The sequence below is a fragment of the Podarcis vaucheri genome (genome assembly GCF_965113315.1).
Source record: "Podarcis vaucheri genome assembly, chromosome: 3".
NCBI lineage: Eukaryota > Metazoa > Chordata > Lepidosauria > Squamata > Lacertidae > Podarcis > Podarcis vaucheri.
The window spans coordinates 57,120,329-57,142,986 of NC_138761.1; the positions used below are offsets into that span (position 1 = coordinate 57,120,329).

The window sequence follows — 22,658 nt, forward strand, 5'->3', positions numbered from 1 at the left end:
TTCTGGATCATGTGGCCAGCAGAACTAAACCACTTCTGGTGCAACGGAACACCATGACAGAACCAGAGCGCATGGAAACACCGTTTACCTTCCCGCCACAGCAGTACCTATTTATCTATTTTCACTGGCATGCTTTCGAACTGTTAGGTTGGCAGGAGCTGGGACAGAGCAACAGGAGCTCACTCTATTGTGGGGATTTGAACTGTTGACCTTCTGGTGGGCAAGCCCAAGAGGCTCAGTGGTTTAGACCACAGCTCCACCCACGGCCTTATTGCATTATTGTAACACATTCTAAGTAGGGCTTTCTTTGCACTTCCCTTGGAAACCTAGTTAGTTCAGGAAGATGCAGCACAATTACTGACAGGAGTGACACCCTGTCAGCATATTACACACCCTGCTCAGAGAGCTGCACTGTCTTCTGTTTCATTAGTGGGTTAAATTCAAGGAGTTACTGTTAGTATTTAAAGCCCTTAAGAGCTCCATGGGCCATAAGTTTCCAACCCCTGTGGAAAAGATGGAAACCTGCATTCTCTTCTCCGTCAGTGGGGCGGTGGAGTGTTTGGCAAGCACTCCTCCTCTTTGCTTAGGAATTTGGGGTATATTGCCCACCTTAGCATCCTCTTTGAAGGCAAGGTGGAGATGGACTGAAATAACATGGTGCCTGCAGTGGTTTCCATCAGAAATTTAAAGCTTATATATGCATTAAAACTTCTCTTTATATGATCCCCAACAGGCTTGGAAGTGGGTCTTATGCCCTGTGATATTGTACATCTGTGAAAGAATTATTAGGCTCTGGAGGTTTCAGCAAGAGGTTGTCGTTACAAAGGTGTGTATGTCGTATCAGTTTATTATCTGTATTAAAATAAAAATGTATGGTTATATTGCTTCATCAGTAGAAAGTTCTATATTCAATATTTTGTTGGTGTATTGCACATTCTGTTCGTGGCTTCATTTTCATTACCATATACATGAGCATTTCAATATTGCCTTGCTTTCATAATACTGTTAAGAAAAAAGTTTTCCTGCAACGGCAAGTCGGAAATTGAACTGCAAGGTATGCAACATCATCACCACGTGAAAAATATGGAGGCGCTGTGGCCAGCAAAAAGTCATGCAAACAGGTGCAAATGGTAGCTAATATTTGCCCATTGAAAATCAGCTGAGTCACATCTATTTTTACATTCCTTGTTGATGCACAGGACTATTTTGGGGTTGCCATTCAGTGGTAGAGCCTCTGCTTTGCATGCAGGTTCAATCCCCAACATCTCTAGATTGGGCTGTGTGAGTTCCATGAGTTCCTTGCCTGAAACTCTGGAAAGAGCCACTCCTGGTCAGTGTACACAGTACTGAACTAGATGGACCAATAGACTTGGTATAAGAAAGCTCCTTGGGTTCCTAGATATATTGCGTGCTGATTGTCATTTGACTGTGGCTTAGGTGGTGTCTCATTCCTCCGGAGTTCTGGAGCTTCATATGAAAAAACGTGGCTTTAAGATGGAGGCTGGTCAGTATATCTTTCTCCAGTGCCCCGCTATCTCACAGATGGAATGGCACCCATTCACTCTCACTTCAGCCCCAGAAGACGACTTTTTCAGTGTACACATACGGTCAGTCGGGGATTGGACAGAAGCCCTTTTCAGCGCCTTTGGAGCAGAGGAGAAAACCTTTCAGGAGCCCTGGAAGCTGCCAAGGTTTGATAACTAACTGCAGTGTTGCATACTTGTCATTTTGTTTTGATTAACTAACAATTTGTGAAGGGTTCCCCCCCCCCCATATCGAAACAGAGTATAAATTATAATTATAGATGTAGTAAAACACAGCATACTCAAAGTCTCACTGGCAGGAGGGAAAAAAACCCCATATATTAATGTTTTCCTTCAGGAGGACTGCTTAAATCATGCTACTTGGAAAAGATATTGAATATTATTTGATATGCCCATGATCCAGCCAAAAGTAAGCACTTTGACATTCCATGGTTTTCAGTAGGAAAGCTAAGCAACTGTTTAAGTCTGCAACTGTAAGGTTCATAAAGTGTTTCAATTACAAGGGAAGGGACAGGTTTGGGGGGGAGCAGGGGGCTTAATGAAATCCACAGATCCTACCTCCCAATTTTAGCAAAATCATGTCCCTCCATAGTTTTCTAAAAACAGTAACACTAAGACAATGCCTCCTTCCCCTGTAATTCAAATACTGGGAGTAAGTCCATTGAACTCCATAGCATTTACTTCTGAGTAACTATGTATGCTTACCACTATGCTGAATGGGAAGGGAGAGGATAGATATTTTAACTAAAAATCAAAAATGTTTGTTTTTGCTGCAATGCCTATAAATAACCAAAGGATAAAAGAGATAAAAATAAATTACCCCCGGATTGGAAGTAAAACTTTTTGAATCTACTCTGGCTCTATAGCCAGTTCTTATTTGCTTGTTAGCATACTTGCTATTTTTTCCCCCCAGCTTTGCCATAAACTTTCTTCATCCTTCCTAATCATTATAAAATAGTACCAGCAACTTAACAGGGTATCTGGGACAAGGCAATATTTGCAGCGGGTGCTGGATGCTGGCATTTTGTTCTCAGGAAGTTGTTCACAAATCTATCTTCTTCCCGCCTGCTTGCAGCTTCCTAAAACTTGGCACATGTCATGCAACCTGACACGATATCACGATTCATAAAACCCCCACCAGTCAGGGATACCTTCTGAACTGAGGTGCAGTCTAGAGAAAGTTAAAGGTGCCTAAGGACCCCTGATAGGAAATGACCAGGTTCCAGTGTAGAAAAGGGACTGGAGTTCAGAGAACAAGATTTGCAAGGAGGCCTTGGAGATCTCTTGTTAAAGGTATCAGGTAAAAGGTGGAGGCAAAGATTACCTCCTCCTGAGACCCTAAAGAGCTGCTGCCAGTCAGATTGGATTGGGGTGGGGATCCTTCTTCAGGCCTTCTTCCCTCATGGAAAGCCTCCTGTGTAGGGTGGAAGTGTTAGAGACTTCAGAATACAGACCAGAATGGAAAAATCCAGGCAGCAATATTTTAATTACAAAAGTTTTATTGACTTTGGTTTATTTGTCAGACAAGCAAAGCAAAGGGTGCATTCAGCTGCCAAAATGAGAGAAAATGCCCCCGAACACCAGGGGCAAACAGTTTTTATCCCCTTAGGCAAAACAATGGTTCAACCCTTGACCCAGCCCTCAAACATTCCCCTTTATGCATATTCATTGAAGCTCAACCAATTAAATAATTGATGTTGGTCTTTCGGTTCCAAACTGCATTATACACTAGGTGGCGCTGCGAGTTTAAAATCTTTCTGACCCCTTTTACTGGTTCCAGTAAATGCTCCTTGACCCCCTCCTCTTTTGTGGTTTTAACAGGTTGCTCAGCTTAGAACCTTGTGGTGGGCTAGACATCCTGGGCAAACGAACAGTTTCTCAGAACAGCTCCAAAATCCCCTGACCGCATCCTCTTGCAAACTCGCTGTGTTGCAAAAATATTGTTTATGCAAGCAGGGGCAAGCAGGGGAGAGAGAAATGTCTTTTTTAGCTTTCAGCTTATAACATGGCTCCAGCCCGGCTCTCCAAAGTGGACCCAGGTGGACCCCTGGTCCTCACTCCTTCAGAAGGATCAGCCAATTTTGGTTCTCTCGATTTCTCGTTTTTCCATTTTTTTAAAAAAACAAAAAACAAAAAACCACAGACTTCTTTATTGAAAGTTAGAAATGGTTTCTCTTTTTTGTTTTCTCTCTTTTATTTATGTCTCACCCTGTTTAGTGGACATATAATTATGTATTTCTCCATGTTCCAATCTTAAATTCATCTCTCTGCATTTCTGCAGCAACCTGCAAGAAATCCCTTAGTATTTTAGCATGAATATCTCATAATAAACACATTTTTCCATGCAGTTTTGACTAATGGACCCATTCTTGCAAACAATCCCCACGTAATATGTGTTTTTGTATGTTATTTTCATAGATACCTTCATTTTTATGCAGACTTTTCCCTAATGCATGCATTGATGGGTTGGAGATCTGCAAAATTTGGATAAGTGAGAATTCCAAAGGCCAGCTGGTTGTTTGCATTTTGTTTCGGAAAGTGTGAGGCTGATAGATTTGGCATTAAACGCATAATGAATCAAATTCCCCCGCCATCCTGTCCCTGGGGGCCACATGCGTGTAGTGGGTGGGGTCAGAGCAAATTTAGGTGGAGCAACAGGCATGACTCTTACCCTTGTACAGTAAACATCAGAGGTTTTGACAGAGTGTCGTATTCCCCTCCCCACACCCAAATCTCTCTGTCATCCTTTCAGGCTAGCGAGAGGCCTAATTATAGTTCAGGGAAGCATTTCAACGGCAAAAAGCTCTTGAAGAGGGCACAAAATAGGGCCATTGGGGCTGTAGCCTGAGACTAGAGCTGGCTTCCTCAACCTCGGCCCTCCAGATGTTTTGAGACTACAATTCCCATCATCCCTGACCACTGGTCCTGCTAGGGATCATGGGAGTTGTAGGCTAAAAACATCTGGAGGGCCGAGGTTGAGGAAGCCTGAGGAAGCCTGGACTAGAGTGTGTGTGGATTGGGAAGGAGTTAAGTTTAGGAAGAGGGCCTGGAAAATGGCAAGGCCTGCTGTTCTCCAGCCTTGGATTAAACAATGCTGGGGTAGCAGAGCAAATAGTCTAAGATAGTATAAAGCAGCTTCCTGTGTATGATTAACTATCCTTAAGTTCTTTTTTTAACCAGATTGCCCCAGAGAGGATTAAAATATAAACCCTATATATTAAATCCAAATCCTGAATTTTAAGTCTTCTGAGTTTATGTCACTAAACCACTTTTTATCCAATGAATCAGGGATTAGGTCTTCAAAATATCCTCAAAGTAGAAAAGATGTTAGATGATTTTAAGCACGGCATTTAAGAAAGAACAATGGACAGTCGGGCACCAGTCATGTGCATTCAAGAGCAAGTGGCTCCGTAGGAAAAAGACTTCTCTAGCCAGGAGGACTGAGAAGCAGTGTAAGGGAAGAAGGAATCTCCCTGAATTGGTGGCAAGCTCGTTTTGCTCTGAATGCTCCTTTTAATGCAGACATTTTCATATATTTATGAATTACATGCTAATATATCTAATTCTATCCCCATCCTCACATTTTTCATTCCTTCACCGCATAGCAAGAAGTTTTCAAACTGATTAAAAACATTCCAAAATTAAATCAGTTCCTCTGTGCCTTGATTTGCACACTATGGAAAATAAGACTTTTAAAGCAGGATGCTTTTTTTCTTAAATCATAATTAAATATGCAAATACTCTCACTAAATTTGGCCATGCAATTAAGTCACTAATCAGATTGCCGGAATCCTTAAAATTGCAATTGCATGCTTAAATAAAATGGCCAGAGCCCTTATGCACATAGCCCTCCTGCTCTCTTCTGCTAAATCATTTCTTTGATAGCAAAGCAGCAGTCATGGAAAACTGTGCCCTTCTTCTTGTAACAAATATAACCAAGTCATCATTTTGGAACGATTCTATTTTGTCCTTTAACATATTTTATTTATGTATTTATTAAAAATTATATCCCACCGTTCTTCCATTTCATAGAATAGAATCATAGAATCATAGAGTTGGAAGAGACCACAAGGGCCATCGAGTCCAACCCCCTGCCAAGCATTTACCCATTTACCCATGACAGTTAGTAACCCATATATTAAAATAACGGGTACAGTGGTACCTTGATTCTCAAACTTAATCCATTCCAGAAGTCTGTTCCAAAACCAAAGTGTTCCAAAACCAAGGCTCGTTTTTCCATAGAAAGTAATGCAAAATGGAATAATTCATTCCAGACTTTTAAAAACAACCCCCAAAACAGCAATTTAACATGAATTTTGCTATCTAACGAGACCATTGATCCACAAAATGAAAGCAATAATCAATGTACTAGACTATAAAATAAATAAGACAGTATTGTAAAGGATAAAAATTAAAATTAACTTTTTTTTCTTACCTGCACTGATGATAGTCATTGTTTAGATAGGATTTTTTTTATTCATTTCCACAGTCACACAATCAATCAATCAGTAGCTGAACTGGGTTCCACACAGTCACAAAAACAAATTAACCAAAAAACCTCAAAAACAAAAACACAAAATAAATAGCAAAAACAAAAGCGCCCAACTTAATCCGTTCCAGAAGTCCGAAATAGACTTCCGAAATATTCAAAAACCAAGGCGCAGCTTCTGATTGGTGCAGGTGACCTGGAAACAATAGCCGACAGTCACATCGGATATTCAGCTTCCTAAAAGCGTTCGGAAACTGGAACACTTACTTCTGGTTTTTCGGCATTTGAGAACCAAGACTTTTGAATACCAAGGTATTTGAGAACCAAGGTACCACTGTATTAGAAAAAATAAAATCCACATAAACTTAAATCAACAAAAAGAAAACTCTGAACAGTGGCAGACTTCTAATTTTAGCTGAGTGTTTCTTGTTACAGACTAGCTGTGGATGGGCCCTTTGGAGCAGCAGCAACAGATGCGTTTCAGTATCAAATTAGTGTCTGCATTGCAGCAGGAATAGGAGTCACTCCTTTTGCTTCCATTCTGAAATCGATTTGGTATAAGTGCTGTAATCTAAGCACGGGACTGAGACTGGAAAAGGTAATCAGTATTGTGGTTAGATATTTCATTTGCAAATATGCTTTGCATCACTTGCTCATTTGGGGGATCATTTCAGTAAATAACCATCATGGTTGTACTAGTCACTTGCCTCCCAGCTAATGTCCCAATTCTATTAACTTGTGGCATTCTGTGTAAGGGAGGAAAAGCTGCCTGGCTTTTTCCTAGGCAAATCCTATCTGTAGCTGCTTATTCTTACCTTTGTTCAACACTTAGCTAAGTGGCCCACAGTATTAAGATTCTTTGGGAGAAGCCATGACTGTGGTGTGATGCTGCTTTAAATGTATAGCGCAGATGGGGCCTTGAACTCTGCATAAGTACATTAATATGAGTCTAGATATTCAAAATTTTAAGTCTGGACTATATTTCACCCAATAGAACATATGTATTGATTATGACTTGAATTTCATAGCCTAGTTAAAAAACAACAACAGTAAACAGACTTCATTTTGTGCTGACCCTGTTGCATTATCTTCCTTCTCTGATGTACACTATATTGGTCAGTTTGGTGATATAACCCATATCCTATTTTCATGCTAACCCACTGGGGTGGGAATTAGCTTTATTTGATTCCTGAAATATGGTTGTATAGCCTGCATTTAGTAATATCTAGTGGCTGGATTGTTGTTGTTTAACTGTGTCAGTTGGCATTCATGATGCCAAAGTGCTGGTGCCCTGCTAGTGATAGGGGTTGAGGTGAATTATTAATTCATTTCCATTCCTCCCCACTTTTTTCCAGTTCTGCATGTATTCCACAAACAAGGCAATGCGTTGAGGGGACGTGTCTGGCCCTTGTAAAAATGCTGTGAGGTGTGTCCCTGAAACTCCCATTTTACCAACAGAAAACTGATAGTAATTGTACATGAACTCATTATGAAAATTAAGTCTAAAAAGAGGTGCAATGTAGTGGCTAAGTGTGTGAGATGTAGTCCAGGAAGCTCCTAGTTTAAATGTTACTTCAGGTGTGACTCATTAGGTGGACTTAGTTAAGCCACTCTTCTCAGCCATCTGCAATATGGATAAAAATAAAGATCTACCTCAGTGGGTTGTTGTAAGAATTACTGAGGTAAAGGATGTGAAGTGCTTTGAACACTTAAGAAGTGCTATAGAAATGTTGGTTACTATTCTTATATTGATTGCCAAAACTTGCCAAATTCTTATATTAGTTGCCAGAGCATCCTGACTTGTCAGATATTTGAACCAAATCTCCCTGGTCCAAGTCCCTTGTGCTGTCATATTACTGGAAGCAGTTTAGATGGAGCATTAAGAATGTCTACATCTCAGTGCCTTAGAGGCAGTGGCTGTGATTTTCAAAAATCCGTTTAAACTGTATATGAATGACTGCTGGAGTATGTTTAAAAACTCTACATCGTCAATGCTGGATAGAAAATCAAGTATAAATTTACACCTGAGCACAGTAGCCAGCTATAAGATTAGCTACTTATCTCCAAATAAATAATTTAAGAGCCATATAGGACGCCCGATGAAAGCTTGCACTTTGTTGAATTGTTTTACTTTCCCTTGACAGGTTTATTTCTATTGGATTTGCCGAGATCCATCTGCCTTTGAGTGGTTTGCTGATCTCCTGTGCTTGCTGGAAGCACAAATGGCTGAGAAAGGGAAAGCCCATTTTCTAAGCTATCACATATTTCTTACTGGCTGGGATGAAAGTCAGGTATAAATGAAATCTTATGGGACTGAGTTACTGAATCTTACTTTTCCAGGACTGCAGCCTAAGGAACAGTAATCAAATGAATGCCTAATCACATAAAGCGTAGCTTCCTTAGAGTGAATAGTTGTAACATTTGTCTTTTGAAAGTATTCATTCCAACTATATTTACCACGGTAGTCCCAGGTACACCACTTGATGCCAGGTTCTCTGCAGATGCAGGAACACCCAAGCCCTGGCAGATTGGCAGCCAGATCTGCAACTGCTCCCCAAGTCCTCTTCTCTTTAGTTCTTCTCTTACTCTTTCCTCTCCCTCCTTCCAGCTTTCCTTTTCCCCTTGACTCTGCCTGCTCCCAACCCCTTATGGCAGTGCCACCGTGTCCACTAAATTTCTGTTTATGGCACTTCACAATTTCTCCCTCAACTTGCACATTCGTCTCTACTAACTATTTTGGTTAACTGAAACAGGAAGGCACTGGGGACGGATTTGGGGTTATCTTCTACCTATACATAATTTGGGGTTATCTTTCAGGAGTTTGATGACCAGGGCAAGTACTGTGCAGTCTGCTACACAAACTGATGCCACTGTGATAATAAAGAAAGAAATGCAAGGTTGGAAGCAAGGGATAAGGGGTATGAATATGCAGCTGGGAGATGGGGAAAGAGAAGAGGGAAGGGAGGCATAGCTACAGAATTCCATTATCTTTTGCTGACCTTGAGCAGATGCTGCATGATGTATGTAGCTTAGCTACCCATGTGAATCTGCTTGCTAATGTGGAAAGTCTGCATGCAAGCACCACATGCCACTCATGAGATTGGGCAGGTCCACAATGGATGCCGATTACATAAACATCCACAGAATGTTAACATTTAGAGCAACAATACCATGGTCATAACTAATGAAGATGTCTTATGAACTGTAGAGTTGGGACCACAAGGGTCATGTATAGTCCAACTCCCTGCAATGCAGGAATCTTTTGCCCAATGCAGGGATCGAACCCATGACCCATGACCCTGAGATTAAGAGTACAGTATCATGCTCTACTGACTGAGCTATCCCAGGAGAATATGAACTTGGAATATAAATCCCATCAGCCCAGCCAACATGGTCAGTGGTCATTTGGAGGGCATCCCTGATCTAGACTTTTGAGTGCCTCTTTTAGTCTGTCCCTCCATATTTTAGGATTATAGCCTTTCCTTTTTTACTTGAAGGTGATGTTAAACTTGCTGGTTCTCAAATAATTACCTTTTGGTTCTCAACAATACAGGCTACTCATATTGCCTTACATTATGATGAAAAGTTGGATGTAATTACTGGTTTGAAACAAAAGACCTTCTATGGACGACCAAACTGGGACACAGAATTCAAACATATAGCAGAAAATCATCCTAGGTAAGGCAAATTAGCAAGTAATGTCATTATACTGCATTTTCCCCAGTGAGCTAGGTAGGGAAGAAAAATTGTACCACTTTATCAATAACACTTTCAATAATAATTTGAGCTGAGTTCTTATGCTGAAAGCATCTTTATGTGTAATAAAACTTTAGATGAAGAAATCTTGGATAGACAATGCCAATAAAATCTAATTTTTGGACAGGAGAATCTAATATTTGAAGTATTAAAATATCTTGGCATTTGTCCAGCTATAATTGAAAGACACAATCCAATTATTGTTCAGCACAAAGGACAAAGTAACACTAATTTCCCTTGAAAATGGTTATTAAAGAGATAAACAGTGAGGCCTTTTTCTTACGATGTCAAGGGTGTGTTTGTTCCCCAACATAATTGGCTGTGGATGTAAAGACAATGCTCTTATGTTATTAGTTCATCTCAGCTTGAAAGGTCTAAGTTGAACTCCAGAGTTTTGCTAAGAAAAGCTTAGAAAAGGTTTATTTGTTCCCAGTAGCCTCTGAAGCAGTCAGTGTCTTCATCACCCAGAAAAAGGACATAAACAAAAATATTTTGTGGTTTCTTAACAGCAGTAGGGGTGTGGGAGAAATTCAATTCAGTTTGCATTTAAAGGTGAATCTATGTAATCTGAAACAGTGTGTATACCAAAATGCAGCCATCATTTGAAATTTGCAATTTCTTCCAATTTTGCAATCTAGTTCTCCAAGTAATTTATACAGTTTGCATGAATATGCATATACTATTGAAAGTAACATGTGAAAAGTGCATTATCTTAGGGCAGATTGCTTTGCAAAAATGTGTATATTAGGCAGAATTATATACAAGCATGTGTATACAAGCAATACAGTATTAGGAGAAATTCACACTAAAATGCTGGTGAATTTTCATGAAAATGTTTTCTTTAATTACAAGCTGTTGTGGAAATGTGGAGAAGTGAATGTAAGACTGGAAGAACTAGAAATTGAAATTGACAGACCCATCAGTCCCTGTTTAGCAGTGCCCACTATTTACCTGCCAGCTGAGCAATAAGAACGTCTTTTTAAATGAGAAAAAAAATGCATGACAATCCTCTGTATGATTACTCAGCTATAAGCACTACTGAGACAAGTGAACCTTACTTCCAAGTAAGGATTCAAATGGAATCTATCCAGTGGACTACCTAATCCAGAGATGCCTAACCATTTACTTGGGAGGCCACATGAAATCAGCTGTGATACACAAACATGACAGAATATAAAGTCTTTGTTTTCAAGTCCATATAGTTCATGCTTTAAAGGATTTTTTTCCTATAAAATGTTTGATGCATGTTTAGCCCTATGACCCTTTTCAAAGGGTGACTTTCAGAAACAGACAAAAAAGCTCCAGGGCAGTGCAAACTTCATCTTGCCATTCAGTGTTCTGACAGCATCCCCCAAATAATGGTCATGAAGCTGGAAACATATTTCCCATGCTCTGTAATAAAGTTGGCATTACATATTATTATTCCCCCCTTTCTTTCCTTCTGAAATTAATCTGGGTATCTTGCTTTTCTTGGCAGCAATAACATTGGTGTTTTCTTCTGCGGACCTAAATCTCTGTCTCAAACCCTTCAAAAGAAGTGCAGCTGGTATTCCTCTGCTGATCCAAGAGGTGTTCAGTTTTACTACAACAAAGAAAGTTTCTAGAATCTAGACCCCTTTTGGAAATAGTAGCTGACAGCTCTGTTTGGTGTATTTTTCTTTTTCTTTCTTGATTTTGGTGGAATTATGTCATCTTGAAACAGAGCATTTAGCATTCTGTGTTTAGTAGAGGAATTTACTTTGTCCTTAAATTGCAACCCGAGATTGCTTAGAGTGAGAGTGATGCTTTAAAAACAACAGCACAGTAGTGGAGGGAAGTTCTCACCAGCTCAGGAGTCCCACGTATTCTGAGTTAGACAAGTGCTAAGCAAACAGGTCACCTGAAAAACAATCTTCCCCTCTCCTCTATGAGCATTAGGATTCAGCAAATGGGACTTGGCTGTTTTTCTATCAGCTTATGGTAACCTGGAGGTGGGGTATTTCAGTGGCAGCACGAGTGTTGTAAAATGCCCTCCCTGCTGAAATATGAGAGGTCCCAGAAGTACCTGTTTAGGCAAGCGTTCCTCTGAATTTGATTTTTTTTTTAACTGCTTCAGTTGTTGTGCTTTTTAACTGGCTTGTTTTATTGTATATTTTCATTAGGAATGTTTAAATGCCCTGGTGGAATTGTTATTGTGTTATTATGTTTAAATTTTATAATTGATTTTATAGCTGTAAACCACTTAGAAGCCATTTTTGCATATAAGCATTATATAAATCAATAAACAACAGCAGCAGCAGCAATAATAATAATAATAATAATAATAATAATAATAATACATATAAATTCTAATACATTTAGATCATGCTTAGAATAAAAAAGTGATGGGCAGAACCTCAGTTCTCCAGTCCCACCATCTAGGCACAGCACATTAATAACAACAACAATTGTACTCCATTTGGTGGTCTGGATGAGAATCGGGTTTGTGTGGTAGTGAAGATACAACATGTGTTACTATTGTGCAGTTTTTATAGGAACCAAAGAACCAGACCTATCTGTCCTGTAAGGTCTTCTGTAGAGTGATATAGCCTTATTGGTCATAGATACACAATCTCATGAAACTGAATCAGTTACAAATCTTTATAGCGTGGAACACAAAGCTTGCAAGCTCAGAATTATTAAGGAGCACTGGGTCTAAGTTTTTCTGTATTGTTGAAGGCTTCCCTGCATCCCCCGGCCCTTTATTATGTATTTCTTTACAGCATTTATATCCTGCCCTTTAGCCAAAAAGGCTCTCAGCACTGCTTACAGAAATCAGTTTCAGGTCCTTCCCCTCAGGCTCATAATCTACAAAGACATAACACACGAGGAGGGGAGCAAGCTTGTCACACAATATAGGGTTGCCATATCTTGAAGAGCAAAAAAGAGGACAGCCTGAGCCAGTGCAAGCCTGAGCTGGAAAAGAGGTGTGTGGGTGCCTGAAATGCCTGAGCCCCCAACCCCCCCCCCCAAACCAGACATTTCCTTTAAACTGTAAAAATCTGCCCAGATGAGTATGTTGGCGCTCAAAAAGAGGACACGTCCCGGTTTCCCCAGATGTATGGCAACCCTACACAAGAGCTCCAAATCTACTTTAATTGCACAACCTGAATGTGCCTGGTATGTGATTGAATGCCACCTGAAAATAGTAATAGTCTGGAAGTGCCCCTAGATCCAGATTAGTTACCTTCTATGCTTTCAGACTGTTCTGCTCCCCCTTTTTCTCTCTACCTGATTCAACTCCATCTGTTTTTAGATTCCAGCTGAGATCGTAACATTTTTCCTACTCAGGTGCTTTGCTACTTCCCTCCTCTCCCTGTAAGTGCTGTTTTTCTTTACTCTGGTCATTGGTAAACCATTAAGAATATGTATTTGAAACCTGACACTCACATACTTCATGGTGAAGTTTCCCAAAAGTGTGGGGGAGGGGAGAATCCATAAAAACTCCAAAGAATTAGCACATAAATAGCAGTAGATTTGTTCAGCAGTAAACAAAAGGCATTGTGGTTGTACTGAGGTGTAAAATACGGATCAAGGGGATCAGGTAATGCGTTTACTGATCCACGCAATAAAACCTGAAGTGCAAAACATCCCATGTGTGTCACCAGATGAACAAGACAAATGACAACATTATACATACATGCACGTACAAGGCAGTGGTAAAACACTAAAAAAACACAAAAACCCAGTGAGAGTATACAGAGCAAGAAACCCTGCATATTACTGAACGCTACAGTTATAGTTTATAATCTTCTGTTTGGGGACCAAATTTGTATGGAAAGCTTGCTATAAAAGGCGCAGTTGTACTATGATTGAGTTTAAGGCTGTATATCTTTATTTCCAAATAGTTTTAAAAGATGTGGTTTTTCTTCTTCTTTCCCCTCTGTATGAAATGATTAATGTGGGGCATTGGCAGGAGCCACAGAGTAAGTGATGAATGAATCTCCGTGGTGGTTTGCCCGGAGGCTTCCCTTCGCCTCAGTGTTGTACTGAACCTCAGAGAAACTTGACACATTAAAAATATAAATTTCAGGCTTCCGGAGGCGGCGCGAAGCAAGCAATGGCGGTCCTCTTTGCGCCGCGAAGAGGGGCTCCGCAGAAAAGGGTCGTTCGCTGCGGCAAAGCGACGACCCACTAAGAAAAACCACGAGCAGAGTGAACTCGTGGCCGTGGGATCCGGCGGGCACCTAGAGCGACCCCCAAAACGAAGAAGGGACCCCGTAAGGGGCTCCGGAAGCGCGGAGGGGAAGCGGTGCTGTGGATTCATCGCTCTTTCTGCGGGAGTGAAGCCGCGCGGCTGTTGCGGATGAGCGCCGACCTTTCTTCCTTTTACATTGGATTACAAACCAACTACTCGTGAGTAAGATTTACTCAAAATTGGATTACAAATTTATGAATTTGGCTGAAAGCGGGAGGCGAGAAAAAGGAAGTCCGTCTCCCGAGGATGCTAGTGATCAAAAGCAAAGATTTGACAAGCTGGAAGCAGTGCGGAGAGATTTTAAAGTGAGACATCATACGTTCGGAAAAGTCGGAAACTGAAGCAGGCAAGTTACTTTTATTTCCTTGCTATTTTCTGTACCTTATTTGGGGACTTTCTCCTCTGCTGGACTTTTCTAAATTCTAAAGACTTTAAAACCCCCAGTCCCGGACTTGCAGTGGGACAAAAGGCTACTTTGCGGATACACTTATAAATTTGAAATGGACACTTAGAGGCATTACTGTTGGATACAATTAAACAACTGTACTTTGCACCTTTTAAGAAACTTATGGCAACACTGTGAGAGCTCTGCTAGAGGGAAAAGGTCTTTTCCAAGGACCATCGTTAATTTACTTAACTTAAGGAACTTTAATGGCGTCTGAAATTTTGTTTCTTCTTCCCTGAATTGCAACATTACTCCCTCTAGTGGAACTTGGGACTTACAATTTCCTGAGAACCAACTTTGCTTTGTCTTTCTGTGGTTAGATTGTTTACGCTTGCGCCTGCCTTTCTCATGAAACTTTTGACAGTCTGACCTTGAATCCAAAGACAGGTGTGGAATGAGCGACAGGGTAAAAACAAGAGCTGCGTCGAAGGCAGGGAAAGGCAAACTGACACAAACAACCCTGTTTTCTCAGGGACGTAGATCTTCAGTCCCTGCTGTTTTACAGACTGCACCCTCGCCAACAACACCAGTTGAAGAAGCTGAACAACCAATAGGTGAGGATATGGCATCTGGAGGATCTAACACTCTTTTAGAGGAAATGTTACAACAATTCGCAATTTTGAACAAAAAAGTGGATGATCAAACTGCAAAAATTGACTTAGCCACATCTTCAATTACCAAACTTTCGGAACAGGTGGCCAAGCATTCACAAGATATTGGAAACTTAAACGACGCAACATCTGAAAATCGAAAATTGGCGGAGGCTGCGATTGGAAAAGCAGAGGCTGCAGCCAAAGGAGTGGAGGAACTGAAAGGAGAGGTAAGACCGCTCCACAAACATATTACAGACCAGCAGGCCTACCTGTCTTTGGTGGAACTGCGAAACAGGGAAAATAACCTGAGATTACGCTCTATCCCAGAGATTGAGAAAGAGGATTTGACCGGCTTTTTAACGGCAGAATTTTCCAAATTCTGGGGTATAAACCAAGACACAGATTTCAAAATAACGACTGCATTTAGATTGGGAAGAGTCGTTGGGAAGGACAGGCCTAGAGACTGTTTGATTATTTTAAGGACTAAACAGGAGAGAGACAAGCTACTTGATTTACACTTCAATAAAGCACTTGTGATCCAGGATAGAAGAGCACAAATTTACAAAGATATCCCTAAACAATTACTGGATCTAAGAGCCAACTACACTGACCTAACTGGACTTTTGAGAGGTAACGGAATACCTTACAGGTGGGAGTTCCCACAAGGTGTCTTATTTAAATACAAAGGAAAGAAGATAAAAATCAAAACGAAAGAGGATTGCCAGAAGTTCCTACACGATCACGGAGAAGACCTACAGAAAGGAGCAGCTATTTGGCCACCACCAGAGTTAGGGAAAGAGTTACCACCTTCGGACTCGGACAAAAAAGAGGACACCCCACAAGAGTAACAACAGATTGATACAAGATGTCTCTGCAGCTGTATAGTTGGAACATTAATGGCGCGAATTCCCCAGAAAAACGCAAACGGATCTTCCATATCCTAAAGAAAGAGAATTTGGATATAATTTGTTTGCAAGAAACCCATGTGACAAGGGTACACAGGAAGGTGTTAACAAATAAAAGATTAGGCCAAGAATTCATCTCATCAGACAGAGTCAAGAAGAGAGGCGTGGTGATTTACGCCAAAGAGACTCTTTCACCGAAACTTTTGTTTAAAGATGAACAAGGAAGAATCCTGGCTATTGAGATTTCGACCCAAGGAGAGAAAATTTTGATATTAGGAATCTATGCACCAAACGAGGGGAAATCAGAATTTTATAAGAAGCTGCACGAGACATTATTGGACTATCTGGACTATTCTAACATCATTATGATGGGAGACATGAATGGGGTTGTCTCTACTTTTATGGATAAGTCACAGAACCAGAATTTGACTAAAGATGGAAGACTACCAAAAACTTTCTTTGAACTAACTGACAATATGGATTTAATTGACTCATGGAGGACGAGAAACCCCCTAGGTAAAGAAGGAACTTTCTTTTCTGAGGCCCACCTGTCATGGACAAGGATCGACCAAATTTGGACAACTAGAGGGCTGGCACCTAAGACCACAAAAATAGAAATCTGCCCAAAGACTTGCTCCGACCATAACGCTCTGAAAATGGAAATGAGATTTACTACTGCCGACTCCTTCAGATGGAAAATGAATGACAACCTGCTAAGAGATCAAGAGATTGTAAAGAAGGCCCAAAAAGCTTTAAAGGACTATTTTGAAATCAACTTGAACACCTCGGTGGAAAAAAGAACAATCTGGGACGCGAGTAAAGCTGTTATGAGAGGGTTTCTGATACAACAGAATACGATTAAGAAAAAACTCTGGAATGGTAAAAAGGACAAGATATTGGAGAAGATAAGAGACGGCGAGAAAAAATTAAGATTAAACCCAAAATCCAAAGAGACCTTAAGAGAAATTAAATTCCACCAGTCACAATATGCGCAACTGATTAACCAAGAAGTGGAATGGAGAATTAAACAAATGAAACAAAGATCATTTGAATCGGCGAATAAATGTGGGAAACTGCTAGCTTGGCAGTTGAAAAAGAGACAAAAATTAAACTACGTTACCAATCTAGAAGTTGAAGGAAAGAACATTCAGAAACCGGGAGAAATTAGAAAGTGTTTCCAGAAATACTTTAAAAAGCTGTATACACAAGGACCCGAGGATGTAACCGAGATAGAACAATTTTTGAAAGAAAATGGTCTTCCAGAAATATCTCAAGAGAAGAGATCAACCTTGAATTGTAAAATAACACAACAAGAAATCGAGGATGCCATTCAGAATATGCAGCTGGGCAAATCTCCAGGACCTGATGGACTTACCTCCAAGTATTATAGGACGTTAAAAGACTATTTGATACAACCACTAGAGGAGGTTTGTAACCAGATTATGGGGGGAGGGAAGGCACCAGATACGTGGAAAGAAGCATTCATCACATTGATACCTAAAGTGGAAACTGAAAAGACTCAACTCAAGAACTACCGTCCCATCTCACTCCTAAATGTGGATTATAAAATATTTGCGGATATTCTGGCCAACAGATTTAAAAAAGTATTAAATGAGATAATCCATAAAGACCAGGCCGGCTTTCTCCCAGGCAGACATTTGTTTGACAATACCAGGAACATTATTGATATCTTGGAACTTTTACAAACAAATATTAACACCAAAGCAGTATTGATCTTTATTGATGCGGAGAAGGCCTTTGATAACATTTCCTGGAAATTTATGAAGAAAAATTTGGAAGGGATGGGAGTGGGAAGGGGGTTTGAGAATGGAATAGAAGCAATCTATTCAGAACAAAAAGCTAAGTTGATAGTGAACAATGTGGTGACAGAAGAACTTCATATTGAAAAAGGAACACGACAGGGGTGCCCCCTATCCCCCTTATTGTTTATTTCAGTCCTGGAGGTTTTGCTGAACATGATAAGGGAGGATCGGCAGGTACAAGGAATACGGGTCGGAGCGAAACAATATAAACTGAAAGCATTTGCAGATGACCTGGTTTTAACACTACAGGAGCCAGAACCCAGTACAAAAAGAGTTTTAGAACTGATCCAGAAATTTGGTCGGGTGGCGGGTTTTAAGTTGAACAAGCAAAAAACTAAAGTCTTAGGGAAAAACTTGACGGCCATGGAAACAGAAGGGTTCCAGAAAGAGACAGAACTAAATATTGTTAAGAAAGTGAAATACCTGGGGGTCAATCTGTCTTCCAAGAATTTGAATCTATTTAAAGATAATTATGAGAAATGTTGGTTAGAAGTTAAAAAAGATTTAGAAATTTGGTCAAGACTGAAATTATCCTTGTTAGGCCGAATTGCAGCTATAAAGATGAACGTTTTGCCAAAGATGTTGTTTTTGTTTCAAGCCTTGCAGATTGTGGACAGAGTGGAATGTTTTGGAAAGTGGCAGAAGGACATTTCTAGGTTTGTCTGGCAGGGCAAAAAGCCCCGAATAAAGTTTAAGATATTAACTGATGCAAAAGAGAGAGGGGGGTTTGCCCTGCCGGACCTAAGGCTATACTATGAAGCGGCAGCCTTCTGCTGGATGAAAGATTGGATTCTATTAGAAAACACTGATGTCCTAGATCTGGAAGGCTTCAATAATTCGTTAGGTTGGCATGCGTACTTGTGGTATGACAAGGGAAAATCATATGGAATGTTTAAAAACCATATTGTCAGAAAAGCAATATATATGGTCTGGAAAAAATACAAAGACTTATTGGAAAGCAAAACTCCGAGGTGGATCTCACCAATAGAGGCCAAAGCTCGGAAAACAACCAATATGGAGGCTTATTGGCCGAAATATTGGGAAATAATAGAAAATATTGAAGGTAACTGGAGATTGCAGAGCTTTGAAAAACTAAAGGATAAGGTGCAAAATTGGCTGCATTATGCCCAAATTAATGAGGTTTTTAAGCTAGACAAAAAAACAGGTTTCCAGGTGGAAAAATCGAAACTTGAGACAGAGTTGCTTGAACCAAAGACCAAGTTATTATCGAGAATGTATAACTTGCTGCTTAAATGGAACACTCAAGATGAGACAGTTAAATCAGCAATGATAAAATGGGCTCAGGACATTGGTTATAATATTATGTCTGATGACTGGGAAAGGTTATGGACCACCGGTATGAAGTTTACTGCATGTAATGCTTTGAAAGAAAACATTATGAAAATGGTATACAGGTGGTACATGACCCCGGTTAAGCTAGCTAAGATTTACCATTTGTCCGATAACAAATGTTGGAAATGCAAGGAAGCTGAGGGAACATTCTTTCACCTCTGGTGGACCTGCCCAAGACTGAAGGCCTTCTGGGAAATGATCTATAATGAGTTAAAAAAGGTGTTTAAGTACACTTTTCCTAAGAAACCAGAGGCCTTCCTTCTGGGCATTGTCGGCCAGAAGGTGTCTAAAAAGGATAGAACTTTTTTTATGTACGCTACAACAGCAGCAAGAATTCTTATCGCTAAGCATTGGAAGACCCAAGATTTGCCCACACTGGAGGACTGGCACACGCAACTGATGAACTACATGGAATTAGCCGAGATGACTGCAAGGATTCGAGACTTGGGAGAAGAAGCAATGGAGGAGGACTGGAAAAAATTTAAAGACTATTTGCAAAAGTATTATAAGTTATATGAAACATAAGATGTCGTGTGATTGGGAATCTAGCCCCAGTAACAAAACTTAATTATTTATGAAATTTGACAAGATTTATGAAAGAAGGTTTAAATGGGTAAAAACGATATTATGGTATATTGCTCAGAGTATATATTGATCAAGAGATTTAAATTTAAACTGTAATTGAAAATAGAAAGAAACATACGAAATAAGGATATAATTTGCTGATAAATTTATTGTTAAGAAATGCATTCTGCGAGGGATGGGGGAAGTCCAATGGAAATTTGAAATGAGTTATCGAAATGGTCGTGTTTTTCTTTTTCCTTTTTTTCTGGTCTTTTTTTTTCTTCTTACTTTTTGATCTCTTTGTTATTTCTGTAAAAAATGTAATAAAAATTATTATAAAAAAATAAAATAAAAATATAAATTTCATAGAGAAAGAAACATCAAGCTTTTGTGAAGAGGAGTGCTGTGCGGAAACAAGGATCAGCTGCTACTCAGTTGAAGAAAGAAGCAGTAATTTCCGACAGATCCAGAGTGGTTCTTTTAATGGAGCCTATATAGGAAGCAACAAGCATAGTGTCTGAAGTACTGTGCTCTCATTCCCCACAACCTATACTTAGGGCAGCCTCCTGCAACAAGATGTAATGTTTTTGCTTCTAGCTCAATGTGGCATCTCTTCACTGCTTTGATTTATTCTCGCTTTTGCAAATCAATGTGGTATGCTACAGAAGACGCATTTTGAGTCCTTGCTGTAGTTGACTGAGTAGCAGAAGTGTTATCACTGTGAGAGGTGAATTTCCCTGGTATCAGGGTGAGTGACTTAGAATGAAAGGGGGGGAAAGGAAGGAGGTGGGGGAAAGATTGGCGAGGCTTGTTAGACTAGAATGAAACTGTATTTACACTGAATGAAGATCACTTTATTATGGATGCGGTTGAAATCAGAAATGGATAATAGGATGAGGATGTATAGAACCCTGCTGGGAGAAGTGCTATTTTACCCATTGACTACAACTTTAGGAGTGCATATTGCAGCTGTGCCTGGAGTGAGGTGGAATGAAGGGCAAAACAAAATAACAAACAGAAATGAATTTGCTTTTTGGATATGTGAAGCTTTAGCAAAACTGAAGAACTGAAATAAACATCACATAGAACTTGTTCTTGAAGCCTGAGTTGCAGTAGCGTAGTGTAGTATTGAGGGGGACAGAGGGGTGGTGACCATGGGCACAAAATTCTCAGAGGCTCCCTTGTGTGGCTGAGCTTCTACCCCTTTCTAGAGCCATGGGGAGGCAAACTGGGCCTGGGCTGGGCCTTAGAAGCTGGGGTCGTACCTCCTTCTCCTTGTGGCTGCAAAGGGATGCCCGCATGCCCTACCCTTTGGCTGGCTGAGCTGGGAAGTGCTGGAGCCATCAAGTCAAGAGGGTATGTGGCCACCAGCAGCAGCAGTGCCGGCACCAGCAGCTATGTGCCTCATGGGCTCCACATGCGCCCCTCAGGCACATGCCTCCAACCCAGTTGCCCAGTCCACTGGTGCAGGGTGCAGCCTTGGGCGCAGGCAACCCACAATACAATACTGTTGGGTTGTGATAGGGCATTATATGAGTTCTGCCCTATACATATCAACTCAGATCCAACCTACTATTACGTTCAGTGGTGCCTACTCTCAGGTACGTGGGTACAGGGTTACAGCGGTTCTCCAAGACCTTCCACAGATGATGGGCAATATCTGAGAATTATTGGAGTATAACCCAGATTGATTGGCAGGTCGCATCCTGTCTTCCTATTCTTTAACATCAAGAAATACAAAAATCATTGTTGCAGCATGAATGGATTTTCAGTGGGATAGCAAGGAAAATGAACAGAGGAGTAAAATATTTCCTTTTGTCTCAGTTTTGTGGTTATACTTGACCATATTCATTAATCCCAATGACTACACAAAAGCATTAAGTATTTAGTTGCAGTGTTAAGCAGGGAAAGTTCTGTCAACTGAAGCAAGCATTATCAATTCAGAAATCAGATACAGTGGTACCTCGGGTTACATGCGCTTCAGGTTACAGATGCTTCAGGTTACAGACTCCGCTAACCCAGAAATAGTACCTCGGGTTAAGAACTTTGCTTCAGGAGAACAGAAATAGTGCTCTGGCGGTGCGGCGGCAGAGGGAGTCCCCATTAGCTAAAGTGGTCCTTCAGGTTAAGAACAGTTTCAGGTTAAGAACGGACCTCCAGAACGAATTAAGTACTTAACCCAAGGTACTACTGTAGTCACGAACTTGATTCATGGGCTTGAGCTCAACCTATCATAATGACAGAAGTGACACCATAGTCCCCATGACCAGCACAACTAGACAGTTACAGTACTTAAAATTCCCTTCAGTCATTCTACAAGTGGTTAATCACATGCTCAGTTTCTCCTGCATGGATGAGTGTTAAGGGAGAAGCATTAAGTTCACCAAAGTATTAAAAAAATGATTTAGATTTTCAGGTAGAGAGAGATGAAAGTCTTTCACATGTACCTTTCTTTCTTAACATTTAGGTTCAACTCTTGGGGACACCATCTGAACAATGAAACGGCAGTATTGAGGTCACAACCTCCTTAGATCTAGTTACTCTAGAGCAGCCTCATTGCAAGTAATGGCACTATGGTGAAGGAGTGTCTTAATACGAATGTAACATAAAAATATTGGGCTAAAACAAAGCTTTCCAAACTGTGTGTCATGGCATATTAGTGTGTCTGCTGCAGTCTGTAGGTGTATCGTGTGAATGCGCCTCACGCTTCTCCTGGGGCTGGAAAGGGGTTCGTTTAACCTCTGGTTTGCTAGTAAAACTGAATTACTGTGTCACAAAACGATGCATGTCTAAAAAGTGTGTCATCAACATGAAAAGTTTGGAAAGCTCTATGCTCAAGTTGTTCAGTCGTCATTGAAATATTTCATTATTCATTCATTGTGTGCAATTAAGTGCACCCTATGTAAATAAGTGCACTTTATGTAAATAAGGCAATTTTTCTCATGGCAAAGTGGCTTTTTTATATATAAT

The 22,658-nt window shown here is 40.4% G+C and overlaps 1 protein-coding gene and 1 long non-coding RNA gene across 5 annotated transcripts in view; both read left to right on the forward strand.

Annotated features, from left to right (window-relative positions):
• The window catches only part of NOX3 (NADPH oxidase 3), a 70,392-nt gene extending 58,315 nt beyond the window's left edge, over nucleotides 1–12,077 (forward strand). For all 4 annotated transcript variants that reach the window (XM_082215260.1, XM_082215259.1, XM_082215258.1 and 1 more), the window contains 6 exons: nucleotides 734–826; nucleotides 1,438–1,691; nucleotides 6,469–6,631; nucleotides 8,178–8,324; nucleotides 9,587–9,711; nucleotides 11,267–12,077. In XM_082215260.1, coding sequence (XP_082071386.1) covers nucleotides 734–826; nucleotides 1,438–1,691; nucleotides 6,469–6,631; nucleotides 8,178–8,324; nucleotides 9,587–9,711; nucleotides 11,267–11,393 — 909 coding nt within the window. In that variant the 3' untranslated portion in view covers nucleotides 11,394–12,077. The remainder of the gene's footprint in view (nucleotides 1–733; nucleotides 827–1,437; nucleotides 1,692–6,468; nucleotides 6,632–8,177; nucleotides 8,325–9,586; nucleotides 9,712–11,266) is intronic.
• The window catches only part of LOC309528145, a 219,515-nt gene that overhangs the window by 156,708 nt on the left and 40,149 nt on the right, over nucleotides 1–22,658 (forward strand). The gene's annotated exons all lie outside the window — the stretch shown is intronic.